The sequence below is a fragment of the Gobio gobio genome (genome assembly GCF_949357685.1).
Source record: "Gobio gobio genome assembly, chromosome: 3".
Taxonomy (NCBI): Eukaryota; Metazoa; Chordata; class Actinopteri; order Cypriniformes; family Gobionidae; genus Gobio; species Gobio gobio.
The window spans coordinates 13,982,880-14,004,216 of record NC_137099.1 but is presented as its reverse complement, the minus strand read 5'-3'; the positions used below and the strand labels follow the sequence as shown (position 1 = coordinate 14,004,216).

General features: G+C 37.9%; 1 protein-coding gene across 2 annotated transcripts in view; it reads left to right on the top strand.

Annotated features, from left to right (window-relative positions):
- The window catches only part of mad1l1 (mitotic arrest deficient 1 like 1), a 130,485-nt gene that overhangs the window by 27,700 nt on the left and 81,448 nt on the right, over positions 1–21,337 (top strand). For both annotated transcript variants that reach the window (XM_079813494.1, XM_079813495.1), the window contains exons 11-14: positions 12,787–12,931; positions 17,408–17,548; positions 20,337–20,393; positions 20,670–20,761. In XM_079813494.1, the coding sequence (XP_079669620.1) occupies positions 12,787–12,931; positions 17,408–17,548; positions 20,337–20,393; positions 20,670–20,761 (435 nt within the window). The remainder of the gene's footprint in view (positions 1–12,786; positions 12,932–17,407; positions 17,549–20,336; positions 20,394–20,669; positions 20,762–21,337) is intronic.

Here is a 21,337-nt window from a genome sequence, read left to right as displayed (position 1 = left end):
ACCAAAACACTGCATACCAATTTTCAAGTCAATCGGACTAGCGGTCAGGTGGTTATAGCCATTTTCATGTTTTTTTCGTGTTATAGCGCCACCAAGTGGTCAATCGTCGCGATTTTTTTCTCGTGACCAAAGACTCAGCCCATACACACGTGTACCAAGTTTGGTAAAGATATCTCATTTTGTTCTTGAGTTATAGCCATTTTAGTAAAATAGGCTCCTCCCACAACATTCGTTTTCCGCCCCTTTGCGACCTTGAAGCGAAATTTATACTTTTTTTCGATAATTATTGATAATCAGACTCCAGAGAACATTTCTGCACTGGTTTGGTTCCGATCGGGCAAAAATCCAGGGACTAGTTCGCAAAAGTAGTTTTTTGACAAAATTCAAAATGGCGGAAAATTTATTATGACGGAAATGAAATCGGAGATATACGTTTTGTTCGTCAGGGACTCACCTTTCCAATGATATAAGACACTTGAGTCTACGACATACGGTTTAGGAGTTATGAGCAGTTTCGCGCAATTGATTGCTATAGCGCCACCTATAGGCCAATCTGGCTCATAATTTGATAACCTCTCCTCGATTTTTGTACTACCATCTGACAAAGTTTCAAAGCTCCAGCACTTACGGTTTGGGCTGCACGATGCGTTTTACGGCAGAATAATAATAATAATAAAAATCAGCACAAATACAATAGGGTTTCAGCACTTCGTGCTTGAACCCCTAATAATAATAAAAATCAGCACAAATACAATAGGTGTTCAGCACTTCGTGCTTGAACCCCTAAATATTTGGAAGAATGTTTGTAACCAAGCAGATCTCGGCAACCATTGACTACCAGAGTATTTGTTTTCCCCCACTATGGTAGTCAATGGTTGTTCTATCTGCTTGGTCACAAACATTCTTCCAAATATCTTCCTTTGCGTTCAGCAGAAAAAATAAATTCATATAGGTTTAGAATAACTTGAGCGAGTTTGAAACCATTAAACTATCGTTCTAAATCGTATCGTATCTCTTTTATATAGGGGTGTAACGGAACACTTATTTGTACCGAACCGTTTCGGTACAGGGCTTTCGGTACGGTGAACGTATGTACCGAACGGTTCTGAATGCAATCTTTAACACTTAACAGTCGGCTTGTTTTAAGCGTGGAACATGCTTCAATCCCCACACGAACATATTAAGTATTCAGTCCATTTTATCACGAAATTCAAACGATAAATGCCATGTTGACGCTCTTTAATGTGACGTGACTGATCACTGTATAGGCACGTCTGTTCAAGCGCACGTGTGTGAACTGTGAACGCGATTATCTGTGAACGCTATCATTTGTGAATGCGATCATCTCTTCCTAAAGAATAAATATGAATTAATATCTTAAGGTATGTTGAGGATACATACACACTTATCATGCCCCCCGGTATCATGTCGTGTAATCGCTCAATAAGCGTTTCAACAGCGGAAAGACGTCAATATTAAAACTGCTTGTAAACAATGTCACATAGCATCACATTTACCTCAGAAGTCATTCAGTGTCCACAGCTGTTATAGTTCACAAGAGAAATTAACTATTTCGCTAAATATAGGCACTATATTAGCCTATATATAGGAATTATATTCTACTTAACCTGTTAGTGATGTCTTGTTTATTTAATGTAGGTTTAAATAAATCTGTCATGAAAATATCAGCCACTGTGTATAAATGATTATATTTCAACAACGAATTGGAGAAAAAAACTATTTTAACATTAGATTCAGAAGTTAATGCAAAAACTGCCTTATGTGAAGTTTACGTTTGCCTACAATGTGTTATTTGAGTGTTGATTATTATATCTAAAAATAAATAGCAACTGAATTTAGGCTAATAGTTTGGGCTCTGTTGTTCACCTTTAATATTATAGTAATGTGTAGTCAGGGCTCCCTATAGTTTACAGCATTATCTTTAAGAAACGTTTAGTTTTGTACCGTTGCACCCCTACTTTTATGTCATAGAGCTGATTGTAGGTATGAGCTGAAGCAATTTTAGATTAAATAATTGATTATAGTCAAGCCTTGCTGTCACTGCATGGTTTGTAAAATTTGACATCTCCAGTAAGAATTGAGATGGACAGTCTCTATTGAGCCTTCAATCGTGAGCGACAGCTGTACTCAAGAGCATGTGATCTGTCCCTCAAGCAATAGACAGCCTCCTCTCTCAAATGGCAGTCTATGTGGGCTCATGTCTGTTTTTGTTCTTAAAAATGTCATTATTTGACAAGGCCTCTAATGTGCGTCTTGTTTCATCCTGTGCAGTTCTTTCAAAGGCAGTAATGGGGTCTTTTCTTGAGTTTCACCGGCCAGCATTAGCCAATCTCTTTGATGCTCTTTCTGTCTATCTCTGGTTTCTTCCCCTCTCTAATTGTCAGACGGTAATTGGTCGATGGGTGTTGGTGCGTGTCGGCGCTGCGCGGCTCGTCACTTCAGCAGTCAAGTCAAACGAAACTATGACAATATCAGATCTCACTAATGAGCTGAGTTTTGAGATTGGGCTAATTATGAACTATCATGTCGTCTAAAACAGCTTCGCAAAGTAATGAGTCCGCTGTCATTGCTTCCTCAAGTTCTTTTTGGAAGAAGTTGGGGCTGTGTTTCCCCCCCCACAACCTTCTTTTTTTATTGCTTACTTTTTAATGTTTCTGTCAGATTTAGGCTTATTATTTGCAAAGCAACTTACCTCTGGAGGATGTGTAGTGTGGAAAACAGTACTTTTTGTGAATCTTTGGTTCTTGTTAATTGCAGACAGTACTTGAAGTAGGCTTGGATAAATGTCCTATAACATTTTGGCTTCAAAACAATAATTGGCTCTCAGTAGTAATTCCTAATCAATCGATACCATCAGAATCAAATACACTTTTTCAGTTGTCGATAGATTAAAAAATGACATATCAATGGCTTACAATTAGCATCGTACAGTTGTCTAAGTTTACATACCTCTTGAAGAATAATGATTTTAACAAAATAAGAGATCATACAAATGCCCCACAATGGTGCGACCCGAACCAGTCTAAAATGGTCAGAATATAAACACTTATTATAGGTGTACTGTAGTGATTCAGGATAAGACAAAAACATTGATTTATTATGTACTCACTTATTATATAATGTAGTACATTTTTACTGCTCAGGACATACAAGGGACTCAAGAACAACCATCACAAAACCAAAAAACTGCTGTTGATCATCCAGGTATTGACACATTATTAAGAATCAAGGGGACTTTTTTTGTTTGTTTTAATAAATAGTTTTTTTTTGTTGTCTGGTGGACTATGTAAACGTCTTATGTAAAATATCGTATTCAGGACGGTACTAAATAAAACATAACATGCATTTTGTATGATCCCTCTTTTTTTTAATTTAGATCATTAACATTTTTGCTGATTCTGCAAGGGATGTGTAAACTTTTGAGCACATCTGTACATTTATGTTGTTGTTGACGCATTAGGATAACATGAATAGCTATGGAGCTCCTAAAGGGACATGGTAATGGAAAAAATATGACTCGATGCTTTTGAGTTCCCCTGAGAAACTTTGTTCGCTCGCAAAAATTAAAAAGCTTCTCGGGGGAACGCAAAACATTTGCAAGAGAACGCAAAACATCGACATATCATTTTTCCTCCCATCTTATATTTTTTTCCAACACCATGTCCCTTTAGAGACTCCATATATAGCAAATGATGAATTTGCAGTTGTTAAATTAAGAACCTTTCCCCACACTTTACTTGTGAAACTGGCATGATTATATGCATTTCTTACTACCACAAACAATACCTACAGCAAGAACCCCGTTTTCACACCTACCTTGTTTGGTCCGGATTTTCGGACTTTTCAGTTTGGTCCGAATCAAAATTGCAGGTGTGAAACGTCCCCCGTACCACGGTCCGGACCAAACAGACGAAATTTGGTCCAACGAAAAGAGGTAGTCTCGGTCCGGATCAAGGTTCGGTTCGTTTCTAGTGGGAAAGCATTTTCTGTATGGTTCGTAGCCTACTTTCAGACCATTTACAGGAAGTTCCTGTTTATGTTTAAATATTATAATGTTATTTTTAAATTCAATCTAGGCTACATTGATTATGAAAAGTGAAAAGATGCGCAATATGTCAGAAGACAGAAGGTCAAAAATGATTTTGAACGAAATTTTGCATGATTTTGCTTATGAACCTTTCTTTAATGTGAATTTCGTTTTGTATAAATTGTATCTTCATTTTTATCAATGTTTCATCAGATAATTACCTGGATTTAATAAATAAGAAACAAATAGTCTATAGCAGACAATAATCGCGGGAGCGATCACATGCTTTGCAAATGAACTGGAGCGCGTCTCAAATAAACCGAAACTCAGCAGGCTACTTGTCTCACAAACATGAGAAATATGTGTATATAAAGCTTGAAATGTCCACTTTTAAACGTGACGAAAAGAACATAGTTAAGCAATGCGCACTGTTCAATAGTGGCAACGATATGCGTCCGTTCCACTGATCTATATCAGTGGTCCGTTCATTCACTCTTGTCAAAGACGCTGACGTCAGACACACGTCCGTTTACAAACCAATCAATGTCAAGATGCAGCCCACATAGATGATGACGAGTGGACGCAAGTGTGTCACGTAAAGTTCTTTAGTGCGCTCACATAATTGCAATGTGAAACCAAACCAAAACTAACCGAAAGTATCAAAACGTGAACTTCGGTTCGGACCTTGGTGCGGACTTTCAGGTGTGAAAACGACGGAGTTGGTTTAATAATATGAATGAATCTTCTATCTAACTGTTCCTATACCTAAATATTTTACATATTTTGATTAGTCTTAGAGTGTGTTGTTCACACTTGGCAGGTTTGGTACAATTCAAATGAATTGTGGTTCATTTAAGTGAGTGTGAACGCTGCCATCCAAACCCTAGTGCTCTCCAAATAAGTGAACCGAGACCCATCTTTTCAGGAGATCTGCTTCCAAACGAACTCTGGTCCGGTGTTGAACTCCTAATTCAGTCAAACCACACCAAAGACATGTAATCAAACCAAAAACAAGTTGTGATATCTCGAGGTGAGACCCTAAAAAGGACAGAACGCTCAAGGATACCTGGTTCTTCTCATCATAAGAGCTATGTTGCCCATTACAGTTCGGTACAGGTGTCGGAAATGCTGTCTCCTTGTAGCAGATCTTTTCGTTTGTGTGTAGCAAAGGAATTCCTGCCGCTGCTTTGACTCGAACACATTATAAACTCTTTACAAGTTCTCATACCATCATGTATGCGCACATACAAGAAGCGCATTTAGCCCAGCACACCGCTTTGTTTCTGTGACTTCCAACAAATTGTACTTCATAAAAGCTGTTTTGTATCTTTTGGTTCGGTGTTAAAAAAGACAGCATGAATGCTAAGCGACCCAGGGCTAAATGTATAATTTTCTTTTTTGACTAAAAGAACCAAGAGAACCAAACTGCAAGTGTGAACACACCTTTAGTTTAATAGGAAATATTGCAGGTGCATCCCTGCATTTTCTGAATCAAGCCATTTTGAAGTTATCAGCATCCTTTTAGATTGAGGCTTTTAATTCTATGGCCATATTTTGAATGCCCCCAGCAGATATTTCCAGCCATGCAAGTACACCTCCTATCTCCTTGAGCAGGGAAATACCTTAATCTACGTAACTGTTTGTCATCATTTGAAATGACGTGCCAATAGCTTATTTCATATCAGGAATGAAATCTGACAACAATGGTATCATATATTTTGCTGCTTACTCTCAAAGTCCCTTTCAAGGAAATCCAGTTCAATCCGCAACCACATTTGCAATGCCTCCAGTCAGCTATTTCAGGCTTGCAAGACCAATTTCTATCTATTTGAATGGGGAAATAGTGAAATCTGAAAACTGCCGGCCAAACTCACATTTAAATAACATTTTATATCAACAATGAAATCTGACATGAACTGTCATAAATGTTCAAATAGTTCTGAAAATCATATATATTAGGTGTGCCTCAGGTTGGGTTTCTATGGGAACTGGAGCTGAACAACAGCTGAAGTAATGCAATGACTTTACCAGTTGGCGATTGGCCTTTTTTTATTCAGAAGGTGTGGCTTGAATTGACCTATCGGTAAGCCCCGCCCCCCTTAGTTACTGTTGCTAACTCGGACAAACAAACAGAGTTTCTATATCTTACAATGACAGCTGTCAGTGTGAAGACATTATCCCAAGATGTTTTTGGACACAGAATGTAGCGTATATCCCGTCCGAATGATGGCCAAACTTTACTGATGGTTTATCAAGTTTATTATGTCCTTTTTCACTCCAAAAAATCATTGTAAGAGCTGAACAAACAAAGCATAAGAAGTGCGCATTAACGTCTCATTCACAAACTATCTCTCTCCGTTGCATTACCATTAACATACACAGCAAATTATACAAAAACACTCACAGTACACAAACATATACACAGAGCTTATGACTTTTCGGGGGTGCAGTTAATAACTAGTAAACTTTGTATCTGCAAAACAACTTCGATAAACTGCGTGCGAGCTCTCCCTTTCACTACCCGTAGACTATAATACCCATCAAAATAGGAGTCCTCCTTAGTAGGACAGATAATGTAGACCTTAAACATATCTAAAATTAAATTAATTTAAATATAACCTGTTTAATATGGAGAGGCACTGAAATGTAGACCTTCGTGTTTTTGACCTACAGTGTTACATGACGTGAGAACAGTTAGTTATTACAGTTTGTATGTTAGCAGGGACTTTAATCGTAACTTAACGAGAATATGACACAGAAAATCCTCTTAGGATCCCTGGATTCGGTGTTACAGTACCTCAGGCACTATGTTTTAGCATTTTTGTAGCAATAACACCATCAAACCGATGAGAGCTTCGGATTTTCCAATGTTTCTCTATGGCGCTGACACCTAAAGATGTCCGAGTTCCGGTCCCAGCGCAACTGATACTAAACTGCTATTGGCTCATCTGCATTCGAGGGGAGGGGCTTACCGATAGGTCAATTACTAAAGCCACCTGGAGCCTCCATTTTTTTTTGTTGCAGTTTCCCTGATTCATAGAAATACGTACGTGTCGTCTTGGTACCTATAGCTTGCATATCACGCGCGCACACTGTTCTGTGGTTTATCAATAAAATAGCTTAGAAACTGAAAAGTTCTATCATATATTTCTTAGTAATTAAAACCCACAGCTTCACTATTAGTAGAGAGATGCTGCCAGGTAAAATTAATTCACACGCAATCACTCTCTCACTAATACATTCATCTGTAACGTTATCTGATTTAGAATAAGCAAAATATATTGACCGCAAGACCAAAGAGCTGATAAAAAAATAAGCTGTTATGTAGGAGTAATAACCTTGTGGCCAGTGTTCAGGTTTATTTGTTCATTAATAACGTCATCAGTGACTAGTCAACGTCGACTCGACTTTCATCACATAAATATTGACTTAAAAAAATCTGAAGTCGTTCAAACCCCTAATGCCTTTTATAGTGTATTAGTTCTAAAATCGTGTCAATAGATAATGCACATTTCTGCTTTGCTGTCATTAAATTTAATTACATGTATATTGGCACACATTGGCCATCCGCTGAATCTATTTGCGTGTATAAAACGTATTCGTACCGAACCGTTTCGGTACAGGACTTTCGGTTCGGTGCATGTGTGTACCGAACGGTTCTGAATGCAATCTTTAACAGTTAACATTCGGCTTGTTTTAAGTGCAGAACATACTTCAATCCGAGTTCCCACACGAACATATTAATTATTCAGTCCATTTTATCATGAAATTCAAACGATAAATGCTGTTTTGACGCTCTTTAATGTGACGTGACTGATCACTGTATAGACGCGTCAGTTCAAGCGGTGGCGTGCTAGTGAACGCGATCATCTCCAGTCAAAGAATAAACATGAATTAATATCTTAAAGGGTAACTAAACCCCTGCTCAGAGCTTAACTCCACCCACTGGCAATTTTCAAAAAATGCTGGAAAAGTGGGCAGAGCCCGGCGGACACAGAAGGGACGAACCGAAGGCGGGGCTGAGCGGAGGGCGTGCACCTGAGACCCGCAGTGACGGATTGATTGACAGCTGTCAGACTCGCGAGTCGCAAAGATGGAGAATGACTGGAGTGATGCCAGCTTTGCAACAGAGCGGTCATTTCTCCCACTCCTTCACCTGAAGTGGAGGAGGGTGGATTTTCTGTTACAGACACAAACCCGGAGCCTTATCACTGCGAGCCGCTGCTCAAACTGCGTTAACTCCCGATGCCGACGATGCTAGTGAAGCAGCCGCGCAAGAGAACTGACCTAATCTATCTGCGTCCGCGGCAACCACTTGCGTGTCAGGGTTTGAAAGCGCGTCTCATGTATGAAAATTATCTGTACACATGACGGGCGGCAATAATATCGCAAGAAAAGCCTGACGTGTACTGACAACTGCATTAGTTAACCGTATTTTCTTCAATACAATGTTAAAGCAAGTGTCAAGTCAGTTTCATTCATAATGTTTCTACTTCATGTAATATGACAGTTCATACTGGAGTAAAGCCGTTCTCATCGTGTGATTGGCGGAAACATTTCTGAGGGCGTGGTGAGCTCGTGCTAGGGGCGCGGATAGTGAGCCGTTGGAGGTACCATCCTACGTCACGATGTACCACAACGTCCAATAGGAAAATTCAACTGCAGTAGCCACCGTTCAACCTTAAGAGGGCAGCACTTTGGTGGTTTTACACCATATTTTATAGAATTAAAACACTTTATACTCAAATGTCAAAACATTTACTCGAATCAATGAACAGCATTAATAAAGCCCCAGTATTACAGATCATTAACTAAAAAAAGTTGGTTTAGGGTTTAGTTACCCTTTAAAGGGATCCCATGGTGTTAAGACTTGTATGGCTTAATATAACATAAACGATGTATCTTACTGAAATATGTAGTAGAAATCCCATTATATATTTGGACAATGGGCGGCGCCATTTTGTTTGCGTTCTAGGTTGATGACGTAGAATGGTTGCACTCGGCAATGAACTGGCTCTACCCGTAGCTATTTTTACCACAACACACCTCGAAAAATGTTTCAGAGTTAAACAAAACCAATTAATTGCTTTGTAGTTGCATTTAAAACACACTCATGTGCACACACAAACACTCTACTTACTCACTCTCTCTCTCTCTCTCTCTCTCTCTCTCTCTCTCTCTCTCTCTCTCTCTCTCTCTCTCTCTCTCTCTCTCTCTCTCTCTCTCTCACACTCACACACTCACACACTCACACACTCACACACTCACACACACACACATCAACAGATCGGCGTGCACGCTCACACACACACACACACGCATCTGACACTGACAGGGTCTCAATCGAGATTGCGTGCCCACAAACACACACACATCTGACAGACTGCTCTGTAAATTACAAATTTACAATTTACAAATACATTTTTCGAGGTGTGTTGTGGTAAAAATAGCTATGGGTAGAGCCAGTTCTACGTCATCATTTATGTTATATTAAGCCATACAAGTCTTAACACCATGGGATCCCTTTAAGGTATGTTGAGGATTATACATTACAATTTACTGAATCGTATCATATGTTGTGTAATTGCTCAATCAGTGTTTCAACCGCAGAAAGAAATAAAACGGCTTGTAAACAATGTCACGTAGCATTACATTTACCTCAGAAGTCATTCAGTGTCCACAGCTGTTATAGTTCACTAGAAAAATGAACTCTTTTGATAAATATAGGTACTATATTAGCCTATATATAGGAATTATATTCTACTTAACCTGTTAGTGATGTCTTGTTTATTTAATGTATGTTTAAATACATCTGTCATGAAAATGACAGCCACTGTGTATAAATGATTATATTTCATTATTAGATTTAGAAGTTAATGCAAAAACTGCCTTATGTGAAGTTTACATGTTTGCGTACTGTTATTTGAGTGTTGATTATTATACCTAAAAATAAATAGCAACTGAATTTAGGCTAATAGTTTGGGCTCTGTTGTTCACCTTTAATATTATAGTAATGTGCAGGTTAGGGCTCCCTATAGTTTACTGCATTATCTTTAAGAAACGTTTAGTTATAATTGAATTCATTTAAGGACAGAGTCAATTTTTTCAGTAAACCACTGTTTAATAAAAATAAATAAAAAGCAATTTTGTAAAACTGCTGTACCGAACCCGTACCGAACAGTGACTTCAAAACCAAGGTACGTACCGAACTGTCAAATTTTGTATACCGTTACACCCCTAATAAAAACCCATACTGCTAGTTTGTTTTTTGTTTTTTTTTTACAACCGTTTGCAGAGACTGCTGTGCTATTACTGAATGAGCCACTTTGTTGCATGAATGTCTGTTATTGTGTGATATAATGCATTCCATTTTGTTGCCCATAAATATGTAAAAACACGACTGGTTGTTTTACATGTCAGATACATGTGGATAGGTGAATCGTCTCCCTAATAGGCTACAATACGACCAGACCTTGATCAATATGGAGAATGTGCCCTCGTTAACACTGCGTTGCTTTCTCCTTTTCAGGCTGTTTTTGTAATATTTTTTTAACATTTAAATAGAAGTGCAATTGCTGGTCTAGTCAGAGTTATTTCTGTAATGGAATAATGTGATGGACCGTAAAATTACCCTCTTTGTATTATAATGCAAGTGCTTATAGGTGCCTTACATACATGTTTGTGTGTTGGCGTGCATTCATGTGGTTCAGTTGGTTGAATCACTCCATTAATCTACTCCTTCGGTGTTGAGAAACTGGGCCAACTAAATCAATTACCCTATTCACTAACGAATAGAGGCAATTTGCATAATAAGCCTCAGTATGTGCTGAGGTCATATTGATAGGAGACGAGTATGCTTTTGTGATTAGATTGTGCATTATTGTCTTATTGACCCTCCACGGCAGGCCGTGATGATTTTCATTACAGCTCAAATTGAGCTGGATAGTTAGCATCTGGAAGAGATGAGAGGAGTTAATCAATTTAGCTATGAGGAGACACACACACCCTGACTCGCTCTTGCAAATGCCGGCCCACATAAACTCTCAATCCCCCCCCCCCCCCCCCACACACACACACACACAAATTTCCCTTGTCAACTACCTCCAGAAAGCACAATTACATCCACCCGTACAGTCTTAGCACTTTCTCTCCTTTTAATCCAGCAGATACAAAGACTTGCACACACACTTTTGCAGCAAATTTGATGGAATTGAACTCTTGCTGTGGGTAATTTCTCTCACTCTGCAAGGTCAAGTGGAAAAGTGCTCTCCCAGTCAGAGTCTATCTGTATCAAACATCCTTCCTTTTATCTCCAGAAGACATATGCACGCACACACACACACACACACACACACACACACACACACACACAAACAAACAGCTTCCTTATGTAAATACATGCTGCCTTTTTTGCTTACTGTTTAGATGCCCATTCTTGTTTCAAAAGTGACATAACACAAAGATTGGGCAAAATGTCGGTACTGAAAAAATAGTGAGATCAAAAATATATTTATTTTGTGATTAGAAGTGATATTTGGACAGAAATGTATTAATTCGTTACAGTAGAATTCATTTAAAAAATCTATGGAATGTGGATGACACCCGGTGGCTATTTTTGGTACAGCACCTAAACAAAATCACATAATTTGTGATATCAACTTTATATTTGGGACACAACTTGGTTTGACATATGGCTTTGATTTTTATAATAATTGTAGAGTAAAAATTATTTGTAAAATATATTTCAAAGTCTGCGTGTTCCTTTAAAACAAGACCAAACAGCTCTGTATTCCAAAGCATTCTTGAATTACAGCCATTTAAGCTGGGATAGTGCATTTTCACGTCTATTCTCAAAAAGGGGGGTGACAGTTAAGGAGTTAATGAAAAAATCTATTTTTGGCAAATATAAAGACCATTTCACACCAAAAGTGATAAGATTAACCCTCAGGCTGAAGGAAATGCAAATTCACACTTGTATAGTAGAGGGTGCAGCTCAAACTAACCTTACAGCTGTACTGCCATTCTGGATTGCAGAAGAATAGGACACAGGGGAAGACATTTTTTAACTTGCATTACATATTTGAAAAAGTAACTTCACTTGAATATTTGGCTGTTTAAGAGTAATATTACTTTACTAGTTACTTGGAAAAAGTAATCTGATTGCGTTTACTTAAGTCACGTTACCCCAACACTGATCTTAACCAAGCGGCAACCTCCCCCAGTTTATCTTGAAGCCAATACGGAAGTGACTTAAACTGCAATTCCTTGACTGGCCACTAGGGACAGGCTCCTAGTGACGTCACAGACTTAACGCACTACTTATCTCTCATGTCTGATTTAAAGCGTGCAGAATGCTATATCTGATGAGTCCTCACTGAAGAAAATAATTGTAATTTTTACCCTGCAAATATCAATAACAGCTTTAACTTTTCAATGTTGGCAAGTAACCATGGCATAAGTGGGATAATACACGGCTAGGTGTTCATATACACATACATGTACGCACACACACACACACACACACGTGTTGATGGCTCACTGTTTTCCAAACATTGCAGATTACATTTCCCAGAATGGCCAAGCAACAAAGAGTGTATATTCAGCTGTGAACACTAAGCAGACAGCTTTCATAAGGAAATGACCTTGCAGGATATAGAGGATGCAGCTGTTTTTCTTCTCCCCAGAGCTGCTCCATCCTAATGTTATTCTGGCATATTTTTTTTATCTGACTCTTTCAGTGTTCGCTCTGTGGAGAAGGCCCGCGCTGAGCTCCTTCCCGAGATTGCTCAACTGCGCTCCAAAGCTCAAGAAGAACAGAAGAAACGAGAGAACCAGGACTCGCTGGTCCGTCGCCTGCAGAAGAGAGTCCTACTGCTCACCAAGGTGAAAAGCATATAAATAAACATCTCGTCAAAACAAAAGGATTCATACTTTGTAAACATTTGAGTTTCATAAACAAATACTTCCTCCCCAATGCAAAATGTCTATATTTTTCTCTAGTACAATACACTGTGCGCAGAATTATTAGGCACGTTGATTTTTTGATCATATTTTTTTTCCAGGCACATTTGACCAATTCCAAACCACAGTAATCCTAATAACTACTATTAATTTAGTATTTAATAATGTATAAGTGATATATAATTGTTTATGAAGGCTGGAAATGAAAAACACCTTATATTCAGGTGTGCAGAATTATTAGGCATGTTTTCTTTTACAGATAAATTGAGCCAAAAAAGAGATTTAAATCAGACTGAAAAGTCAAAAATTATTAAATGCCCATGAGAAGGATACAATACGAATGCAATACTAGACATTGGACAGTGAAATGCTCATTGGGTCAGCAGGGTCAGACGAAAACAGGTGGTGAAGAAAAGACACATATTAACTGCAAAAGAATTAAGAATTAAGATGAAGAATTAAGTGTGAAACCATCAGGATCCCTTTAGTCTCCAGCGCCACCATTTTACAGAACTCTAACCTTAACCTGGAGTCTCCAGAAGTGCAAGGTGTCAGTATCTCAGAGACTTCAGTTAGGGAAAGAATCCTAAAAAATGACCCCCACTAAATAAGAATCACAAGCTGACGTGTTGTAAAATACATGAAGAAGGCTTTTTTATAGGCGTTATGGACAGATAGGTTGAGAGTGACTCTTGAAGGACCAGCACCACATCCTCTAGTACCACTGTTTGAAGAATTCATCTTCCAGAATCTGGCAGTACGTTTTGGGAGTTCATTTTTAGTCCATCTCTGCAAAACGGACTTCAGGAAAGACTAAAATGAACTCCCAAAACGGATACAAATTCTGGAAGATGAATTCTTCAAGGATGTGGTGCTGGTCCTTCAAGAGTCACTCTCAACCTATAAAGTCTATAAAAAAGCAGTCTTCATGTTACAACACTTCAGCTTGTGATTCTTATTTAGTGGGGGTCATTTTTTAGGATACTTTACCTTACTTAAGTCTCTGAGATCTTGACATCTTGCACTTCTGGAGACCTAATCTATCTACTGAAAACACAAAAGTACAAGGGGTAGTGGATGCTCCTTACCTAATGTGTCTAACATTCAAACACCGCTACATGCATCATGTATATCGCATGACCTGTTTGCCTGTTCTCTTTTACCCAAACAAAAGAACATCAAATTCTATCGAACAGCGGCATAAGGCACAGGTAACAAGTAGTAGGTTCACACATTCACATAACAAAATAAAAATATTGAAACAAATGAACACGCACACACACACACATTGCACGTCTATCAATTAAGTTTTCCAGATGGCAGTGCGGCAATGGATTGGGTGAGGTTTACGACTTCCTGGTGATGATTGGAAGGTGACACATCCAATAGTCAGAGTCCTGAGAGAGAAATAACGGAGTAAAAAGATAGAATGGTGGAAAGGGAATAACAAAAAGAACACAGAAAAGAAACACCAATGCATGTGTAACATAACAACACAAATCTGAAAATCCTGTCATCATTTACTCACCTTCATGTCTTTCCAAACAAGACTTTTGTACATCTTCAAAACACAAATAAAGATTTTTTTAATGAAACCTAAAATATTTTCCTCAATTGAAAGTGAAGGCAAACCTTTGATGCTTGAAAGTTCATGCGGACATTGTAAAAGAAATCCATATGTATCGAGCAGTTGTTTGTGAATGAGGTTTATTCTCACACATCGAGCAAGCACTTTTGCTGTTAGCATATTTAATTTGTTTGCACTCAGGTACTTTAATCAGTGTTTATATGTGAATAATATCCTAAATTAAACATGTTCATCATATAAAATGACTGTATAATTTAATTAATTTGTGAAGAACTTATGGGTCTGAATTTCTGAAACGATATGAGGGTGAGTAAATAAGGGAGGGAAAATAGTCATTAAAAAGTCTATGACAGGACCCATTATCTTTGTCTCCTCCTCATTCTCATAGACAGTATGGGTGGCTGTAACTCCTGTAGAAATCCGAATGTCTCCAACTTCCTGACCTGAATTGTTTTGCTAAGGCTAGAATGAGATTTAGATAAATTGCTGGAGCACCACTTTATTGCGTATGTGAATAATACGCTTGTTCTTTGTTTGTCAACAGCTTGTTTAATTGGTAATTAACAAAGGCTTCAATAAACTCGAATCATATATCCTAAATAGGTGGGATTTGTTTTAATGAGGTCAATGTTTGGGTGTAATGATGTCTACACTGGAGACATTCAGAGCATCCTCACCTCCAGCCTTCCAGTCTGGAAACTGCTCTAAACACACATGGAAAATTAGAGCTGTCAGAACAAGTAATTAAGAGTAAAGATAAGCAAACACGCGCTCATATTTCTCTGTTGTTCAGTTGTTAATTACGTTGATGTTTGACTGTGCTCAGTAAAATGTTTATTCACAAATCAGTTTGTCTAGTAAACTCAAAGTTTTGTATGGACACTAATACAACTACCATAAATACAACCACAAATACAACTTTAATTAAGCAGAACAGCATTTAAACATGAGATAAAGAACTTTTTAAGATCAAGATATACGGTATATGATGATGATAGCCTGTTTACACATACACAGTTCCATAAAACAAAAATAATTGACTAGCTAAAGTTTGGAGGCTGTTTGTTACTAGCCATTATTGACAACTTTAGCACTTCGCCTGCTGCAGAACCAGGAAAAATGCATCAGCTGTCTTCAGAAGATTAACAGTTTTCTAGCCATGATTAAAAGCCATGATAAAAAGGTTTTATTGTAGCATTGACCCAAGTTCTCCAGTAAATGAAGATCCATAGGGGAGGAAAAAAACTGCAGTGCGGCACAGATTTGTTTCTTCACTCACTCACCCACATAGATTCTCTCTTCGGCACAGAAACTCTGAGGCCAGTGCCAAAATAATAGAGTCCTAAATGAGAGTTTGCTATCTGTGGGATGAATGAGGTGAGTTTAAGATAACAGCACGGGTGAATTTCATTACAATAGAAGCAGAAAAATAGCTTTTGAAGACGTGTGTGTTGAAGTACACGTGTGTGTGCGTGTGTAATTTACTGAAATGTGCCGGTGTGTTGAACCCCTTAGGTGGTATAACTCATATTAAAAGAAAGACCTGAACTGTTTTCATGACTTCAGATAATAATAAAACGGATACCTCTTTGACCTTTAAAAAGTACTACAGAGCTACAAATGAAACTGACATAAAAGTTTTCAAAATTTTCAAAACTAGTTTGAGGTTTTTGATAGCCAGGGTTAATAACAAGTGAGTGATATGATAAACAGCTGGATAAATGTCACAAAACTTGTTATAAACATTTCCGTGTTATTTGATTCCAAAATTTGCTATACTACTATAATGGGAAACAAAACCTTTAAATTGTGAGTACATTAAACACAAAGCATTATGATTGTATTATGATTTAAATGGTTAAAAAAATCATTTTATTTCAGTTTCTACTGGCATATTGCACATTTAAAAATGACATAAATGATAATTACCTTTTGAAAATAATAAACTTAAAATATGTGTATTTTGTATCATTGTGAAATTTTCATGGCAGATATGTATTATGCATTTTTTCTATATTTTCTTTTGATTTTGGGAAGATATGTGACACTTTTGTGAAATTCACAGCTAAATCTGCATGGGTGATTTGACGTCAGTCACATTGATTGTTACGTCAAATGAACTTAACTAAAGCTCCACAAATGCATCATTAACTTTTCCTTTAAACTGATGTTAAAGGTCTGTTAGTCAATGTTCTATTCGACATTAACCTTCACAACCTTTCTAGTTTGGGTGCATGTATGTGCATGTGTCTGTTGGCGTTTTAGTATTCTCAGTTGACACTCCGGATAATGAATCACAATGTTTTATTGATCCTGCTGTTTTCGGCTTTAGAGACTAGACTAGATTTAATTTCGGTTTAATCGACTCTAAAATGAGATATTTACACAGATGACTCAGACTCCGAAGGGAGCTCGTTCACCCCATTAATTCCCCTCTAATATTTCTTGCATCTCTCCTCTTGTATTTAGAGCAGTACAATGACATTACAACTGATGCCTGCCTATTAAATTGTACTACGAGGTTGACCGGTAAAGCATGTGAAATAAGTTTAGTAATAAGTGAAACACAATCAAGCTGTAGTAATTAAATTTACATTAAGTGAGTAGATTCTTTCATTTATAATTATAATTTTTTTTACATGCTCACCCTTCAATTAAATCAGCATCATCCGTTTATGCTTCTGCAAGCGTCTCAGATAGTTCTACTTCCACACAGATAACTATATGCATGATGTCTTTGTATTGCACTGACCTAGCTTGGCCTGAATTGAGTTCTGGAATTGAAACATGTGCTTTTGTATGTGGGTCAGGAGCGCGATGGAATGAGGGCCATATTAGAGTCGTACGACAGCGAGCTGGCCACAAGTGAATACTCCCCTCAGCTCACGCTCCGGGTCAAGGAGGCAGAGGACATGCTGCAGAAAGTCCAGAATCACAACACTGAGATGGAGGTGAGAACTTCATTACCCATAATGCACACTCATACAGTTCTTTTGAATGAATATGGTCAAGATACTGATTCAATGATTTGTCCAAGTGTGGGTAATCTGGGTATCTGCAGGTTGGAGTAATGGGTGTGCCGAAAGATCTTTACAATTGGTCGCAAAAGCTGCCTGTTAGGGTGTGGGGTAGGGTTAGGAGTTATGCTGCATCCCAATTCACCTATATTGTACTATGCCCTAAAAGTATGTAATCTTTTTGTCAAGAAAGCTTACATACTTTTGATTGTAGCAGAAGAGTAGACAAGCTTTGGGACTATCATGTCATAAAACGTGTTTGATCTCTGTCGCTTGGTTACACGCATCCTGTCACGAGAACTGTCAAAAATCTTGTCACAGTTAACATCCTCCACATTTCATTTAATTTCCTACTGTATCGGAGAGAAATGCAGAAGCACGTTCTGCCAGTCATGGGTGTTTCTTTCATGCGGAGACTCCTCATATTAATGCATAATGATGCATTTAAAAGTTAATGGCCAAACGGATATTTATAAAAATTCACGTTGTTGCAGATGAAATATAAGACGGATGACATTAAAGTCGTCATGAAATCATAATTTACCCTATTTATTTTGTTAGAGCATATTACTAGTCTTGTGGTGAACAATTAATCCGTTAGTTAATACACAGAAAAAATTGTTTGTCATGGTAAACATTAATCAAAAAAAGTTACTTCCGGTCTGGAACGGAGTTCCTTCTCTGATGACGTCAGTTTGACAGCTTGGGTTTGAATATCCTTAACCACTCCCCTCCAACCGTTAGTCGGCTATGAGTGAGAGATGGAGAGGAGGACCGCTGAAGTAAAACCCTGCCCTCAATATTCCGTTTCACTAGGAAATGCATCACAACAAGTCAGTTGCATGGGGACTTTAAAGGGTACATAACACACACAGTTTCTGCCAATCTCATGTTAATCTTAAGTACCTATAGAGTAGTATTGCATTCTTCATATCTCCGAAGAGTCTTTAGTTTTATCATATTTATAAAAGACAGATACGCTTCACCGATTCTTTCCGAAAACAGCCTAACTCGTGGAAGCATGCAGTGGGAGGGGCTAAAGAGTCACAAGCACAAATACACACATGGCATTATCCCTGGAGAACTGTCGATTCACTATACATATGTGTTGTTAACATTAAATGCACTTGCGTGCCGATTGCCAGCAAAACAGACATTTGATGTAGTTTTACTCACCGCCTGCAGTTTCGACTCATGACCGGCAACAAACAAACACACTTGCAGAACTCGGCTGATGCTCCAGAAAAGCAAACTGCATCCGCTGTTTCCTTAATTCTGCGTTATTTGGGAAGCTGAACAAAGTTATCTTTCCCTCAAAACCAAAAACAAACTTCTTTAGTGATATTGTTGATTTTGTGGTCTAAAAACAAAATGACAGCGCTGCCGACATCTCCCGTAACCCAAATGAAGCTCACTGATGTGCTCACGCACTCATCCGGGAGACGTGCCCATAAAAGGAATTCCACCCTTTTATGATGTAATAAGGGGCCATACTTGAAAAACAAATTTTCCGAAACTTTTTGGAATCCTGAATGAGTGTATTTGGCAAAGAAATACTCCGACATGCGTCCAGCTCATTTTTTTGTATTTTTGGCCATGTTTAGTATGATAATTCAACTCTTTTAACAGTGTAAATAAATCAGAATACATGGAATGGCATTAGAGCCCCCTTTAAATAAATATTTTTTTTTATCAGCTTAAATATTGATTTATTAGTCACTCAAACCCTACTTAAAGAATTAGTTCACTTTAAAATGAAAATTACCCCACGATTTTCTCACCCTCAAGACATTCTAGGTGTATATGGCTTGCTTCTTTCTGATGAACACAATCGGAGTTTGTTTCCAAGCTTTACAATGGCAGTGAACGGGGCTTCCAAGTTTGAATCTCAGAAAAGTGCATCCATCCATTATAAACGTACTCAACACAGCTCCGGGGGGGTTAATAAAGGCCTTTTTGAAGTGAATCAATTAGTTTGTGTTAGAAAAATATCCATATTTAACACGTTATAAATTAAAATATCTAGCTTCCGCCAAACCGCTTTCCGTATTTAACTTACGAAATAAAGCATAACTGAGGTATGATGTAGGATGTAGCATAAGCATTTTGAAGGCGATCTGGCGGGCCATGAAAATTTGGTGAAAATTTTCCAAAATGCTGGTTGTGGCTGGCAACTAAAAAACATAAAAAAATAAAACGCAGACAGGGACAGTTAAGAGGGAGATGTGGTTTATGAAATTGTCTCTCAGAAAGTTTTCAAATTACAAATTTTCTCTGATAATTTGTTTAGATTAATTTACTCATTCCACCTCTTCGCTTTATTGCTTAAATGTTTGGGGGAATTGGCACTTTACAATCGGGAAACCTGCGGGAATGTTTCTTTTTTTTTATACCTCCCCCTCCTCCCATTGGATACATCAACAGAAAAGTCATTTAGAAGCAGAGGCTAAGTTATTACATTTTGAGGTAATAAACTTTATAGGAAAGGAGAATTATTGGATTTATTAGAATTTATTTTAAAATGTGTGGTTATATTAAGCTCAAGTTGAACAGTTTAAAAAAAACTGTGCTGGTGTTATAAAAATGTTAGACCTGTTCTCATGCAGACTGGCCTGTCTTGATGGACACGTATCCAGACAACTTTCTTGCCATTAATAGTACTCATGACTTTGTAATCAATTACTTTTTTTTTTAATGGAAATAACCTTTTTCATTCCGATAGACTCAACTGTTTAAAGCCCAGGAGGAAGCAGGCACCTTCAAATTACAAGCTCAAATGGTGAGTCACATCCATCACCATGGGAACTTCCTTTTGGCATTTATACGATTATGTCAGCTACCGTTTCGATCATAAATATTGATTAAAATTTGCACTACAATGCATGCAAGAAATGAAAAACCACATAAGGCAGAAGTCAAGATATTAGACAGGAATTACATTGCCACTAAGGCCGCAGGTGTTTCATTTGCTCAGATTTACAGTCAGTTACTGTTTTTGACATACAGTGCTGATCTTTTTGTCTTTCATTAAGTTTTTTTTTTATCACTTGCTCAGGTGACTGCTGAACTTGAGGCTCTAAAAGAGCACCAGATGTCTAATGCCGAGAAAACTACCTTAGTAACAGCAGAAGAAATCAGCTCTCTCAGGTAACAGAGATAAGTGATAAATGAAACTTCATAGACTGTTTCATCTGTGTTAACTTTAATCAAGTTTAATCTGATCATTCTGGAATCCTGTTTCCGCGTACAAAGTCACACTGTAGGATATAAAGTCATATTGAGCAAAATAGTCACAATTGTGATTGTTGGTTACTTGTGATCTATGGTCCATCGAGACAGCCCGTTTCTGCCGGTCGCTACAACTCATGTCGCTGAAAATCATCAGCTCTCATTGAAATGTTCATGCCACTTTGTCACTGTAAGTCGCTGGCATTGAGAACAGGGCTTTAGACTGAGTGAAACTGAAGTCTGTGGGTTTTTTTTCATGGCCTGTTGCATTGCCTAATTACTATGCAAATGTGATTATACTACATTAGCTTTTGTGGCCTTGTTGGAAAGTACGCTTTCAACCAGTGCCTACTTCCTCCTTTTTACTCTTTCTTTTTGATCCTGTAATTATTCTCTATAGAATTTCATTTAATCACTCCTGGAACCATTTCACTAAGCTGTTTACACCTTAATTGAATAGTTGTTGTATTGAATACAAGTCCAAGACCCCACATA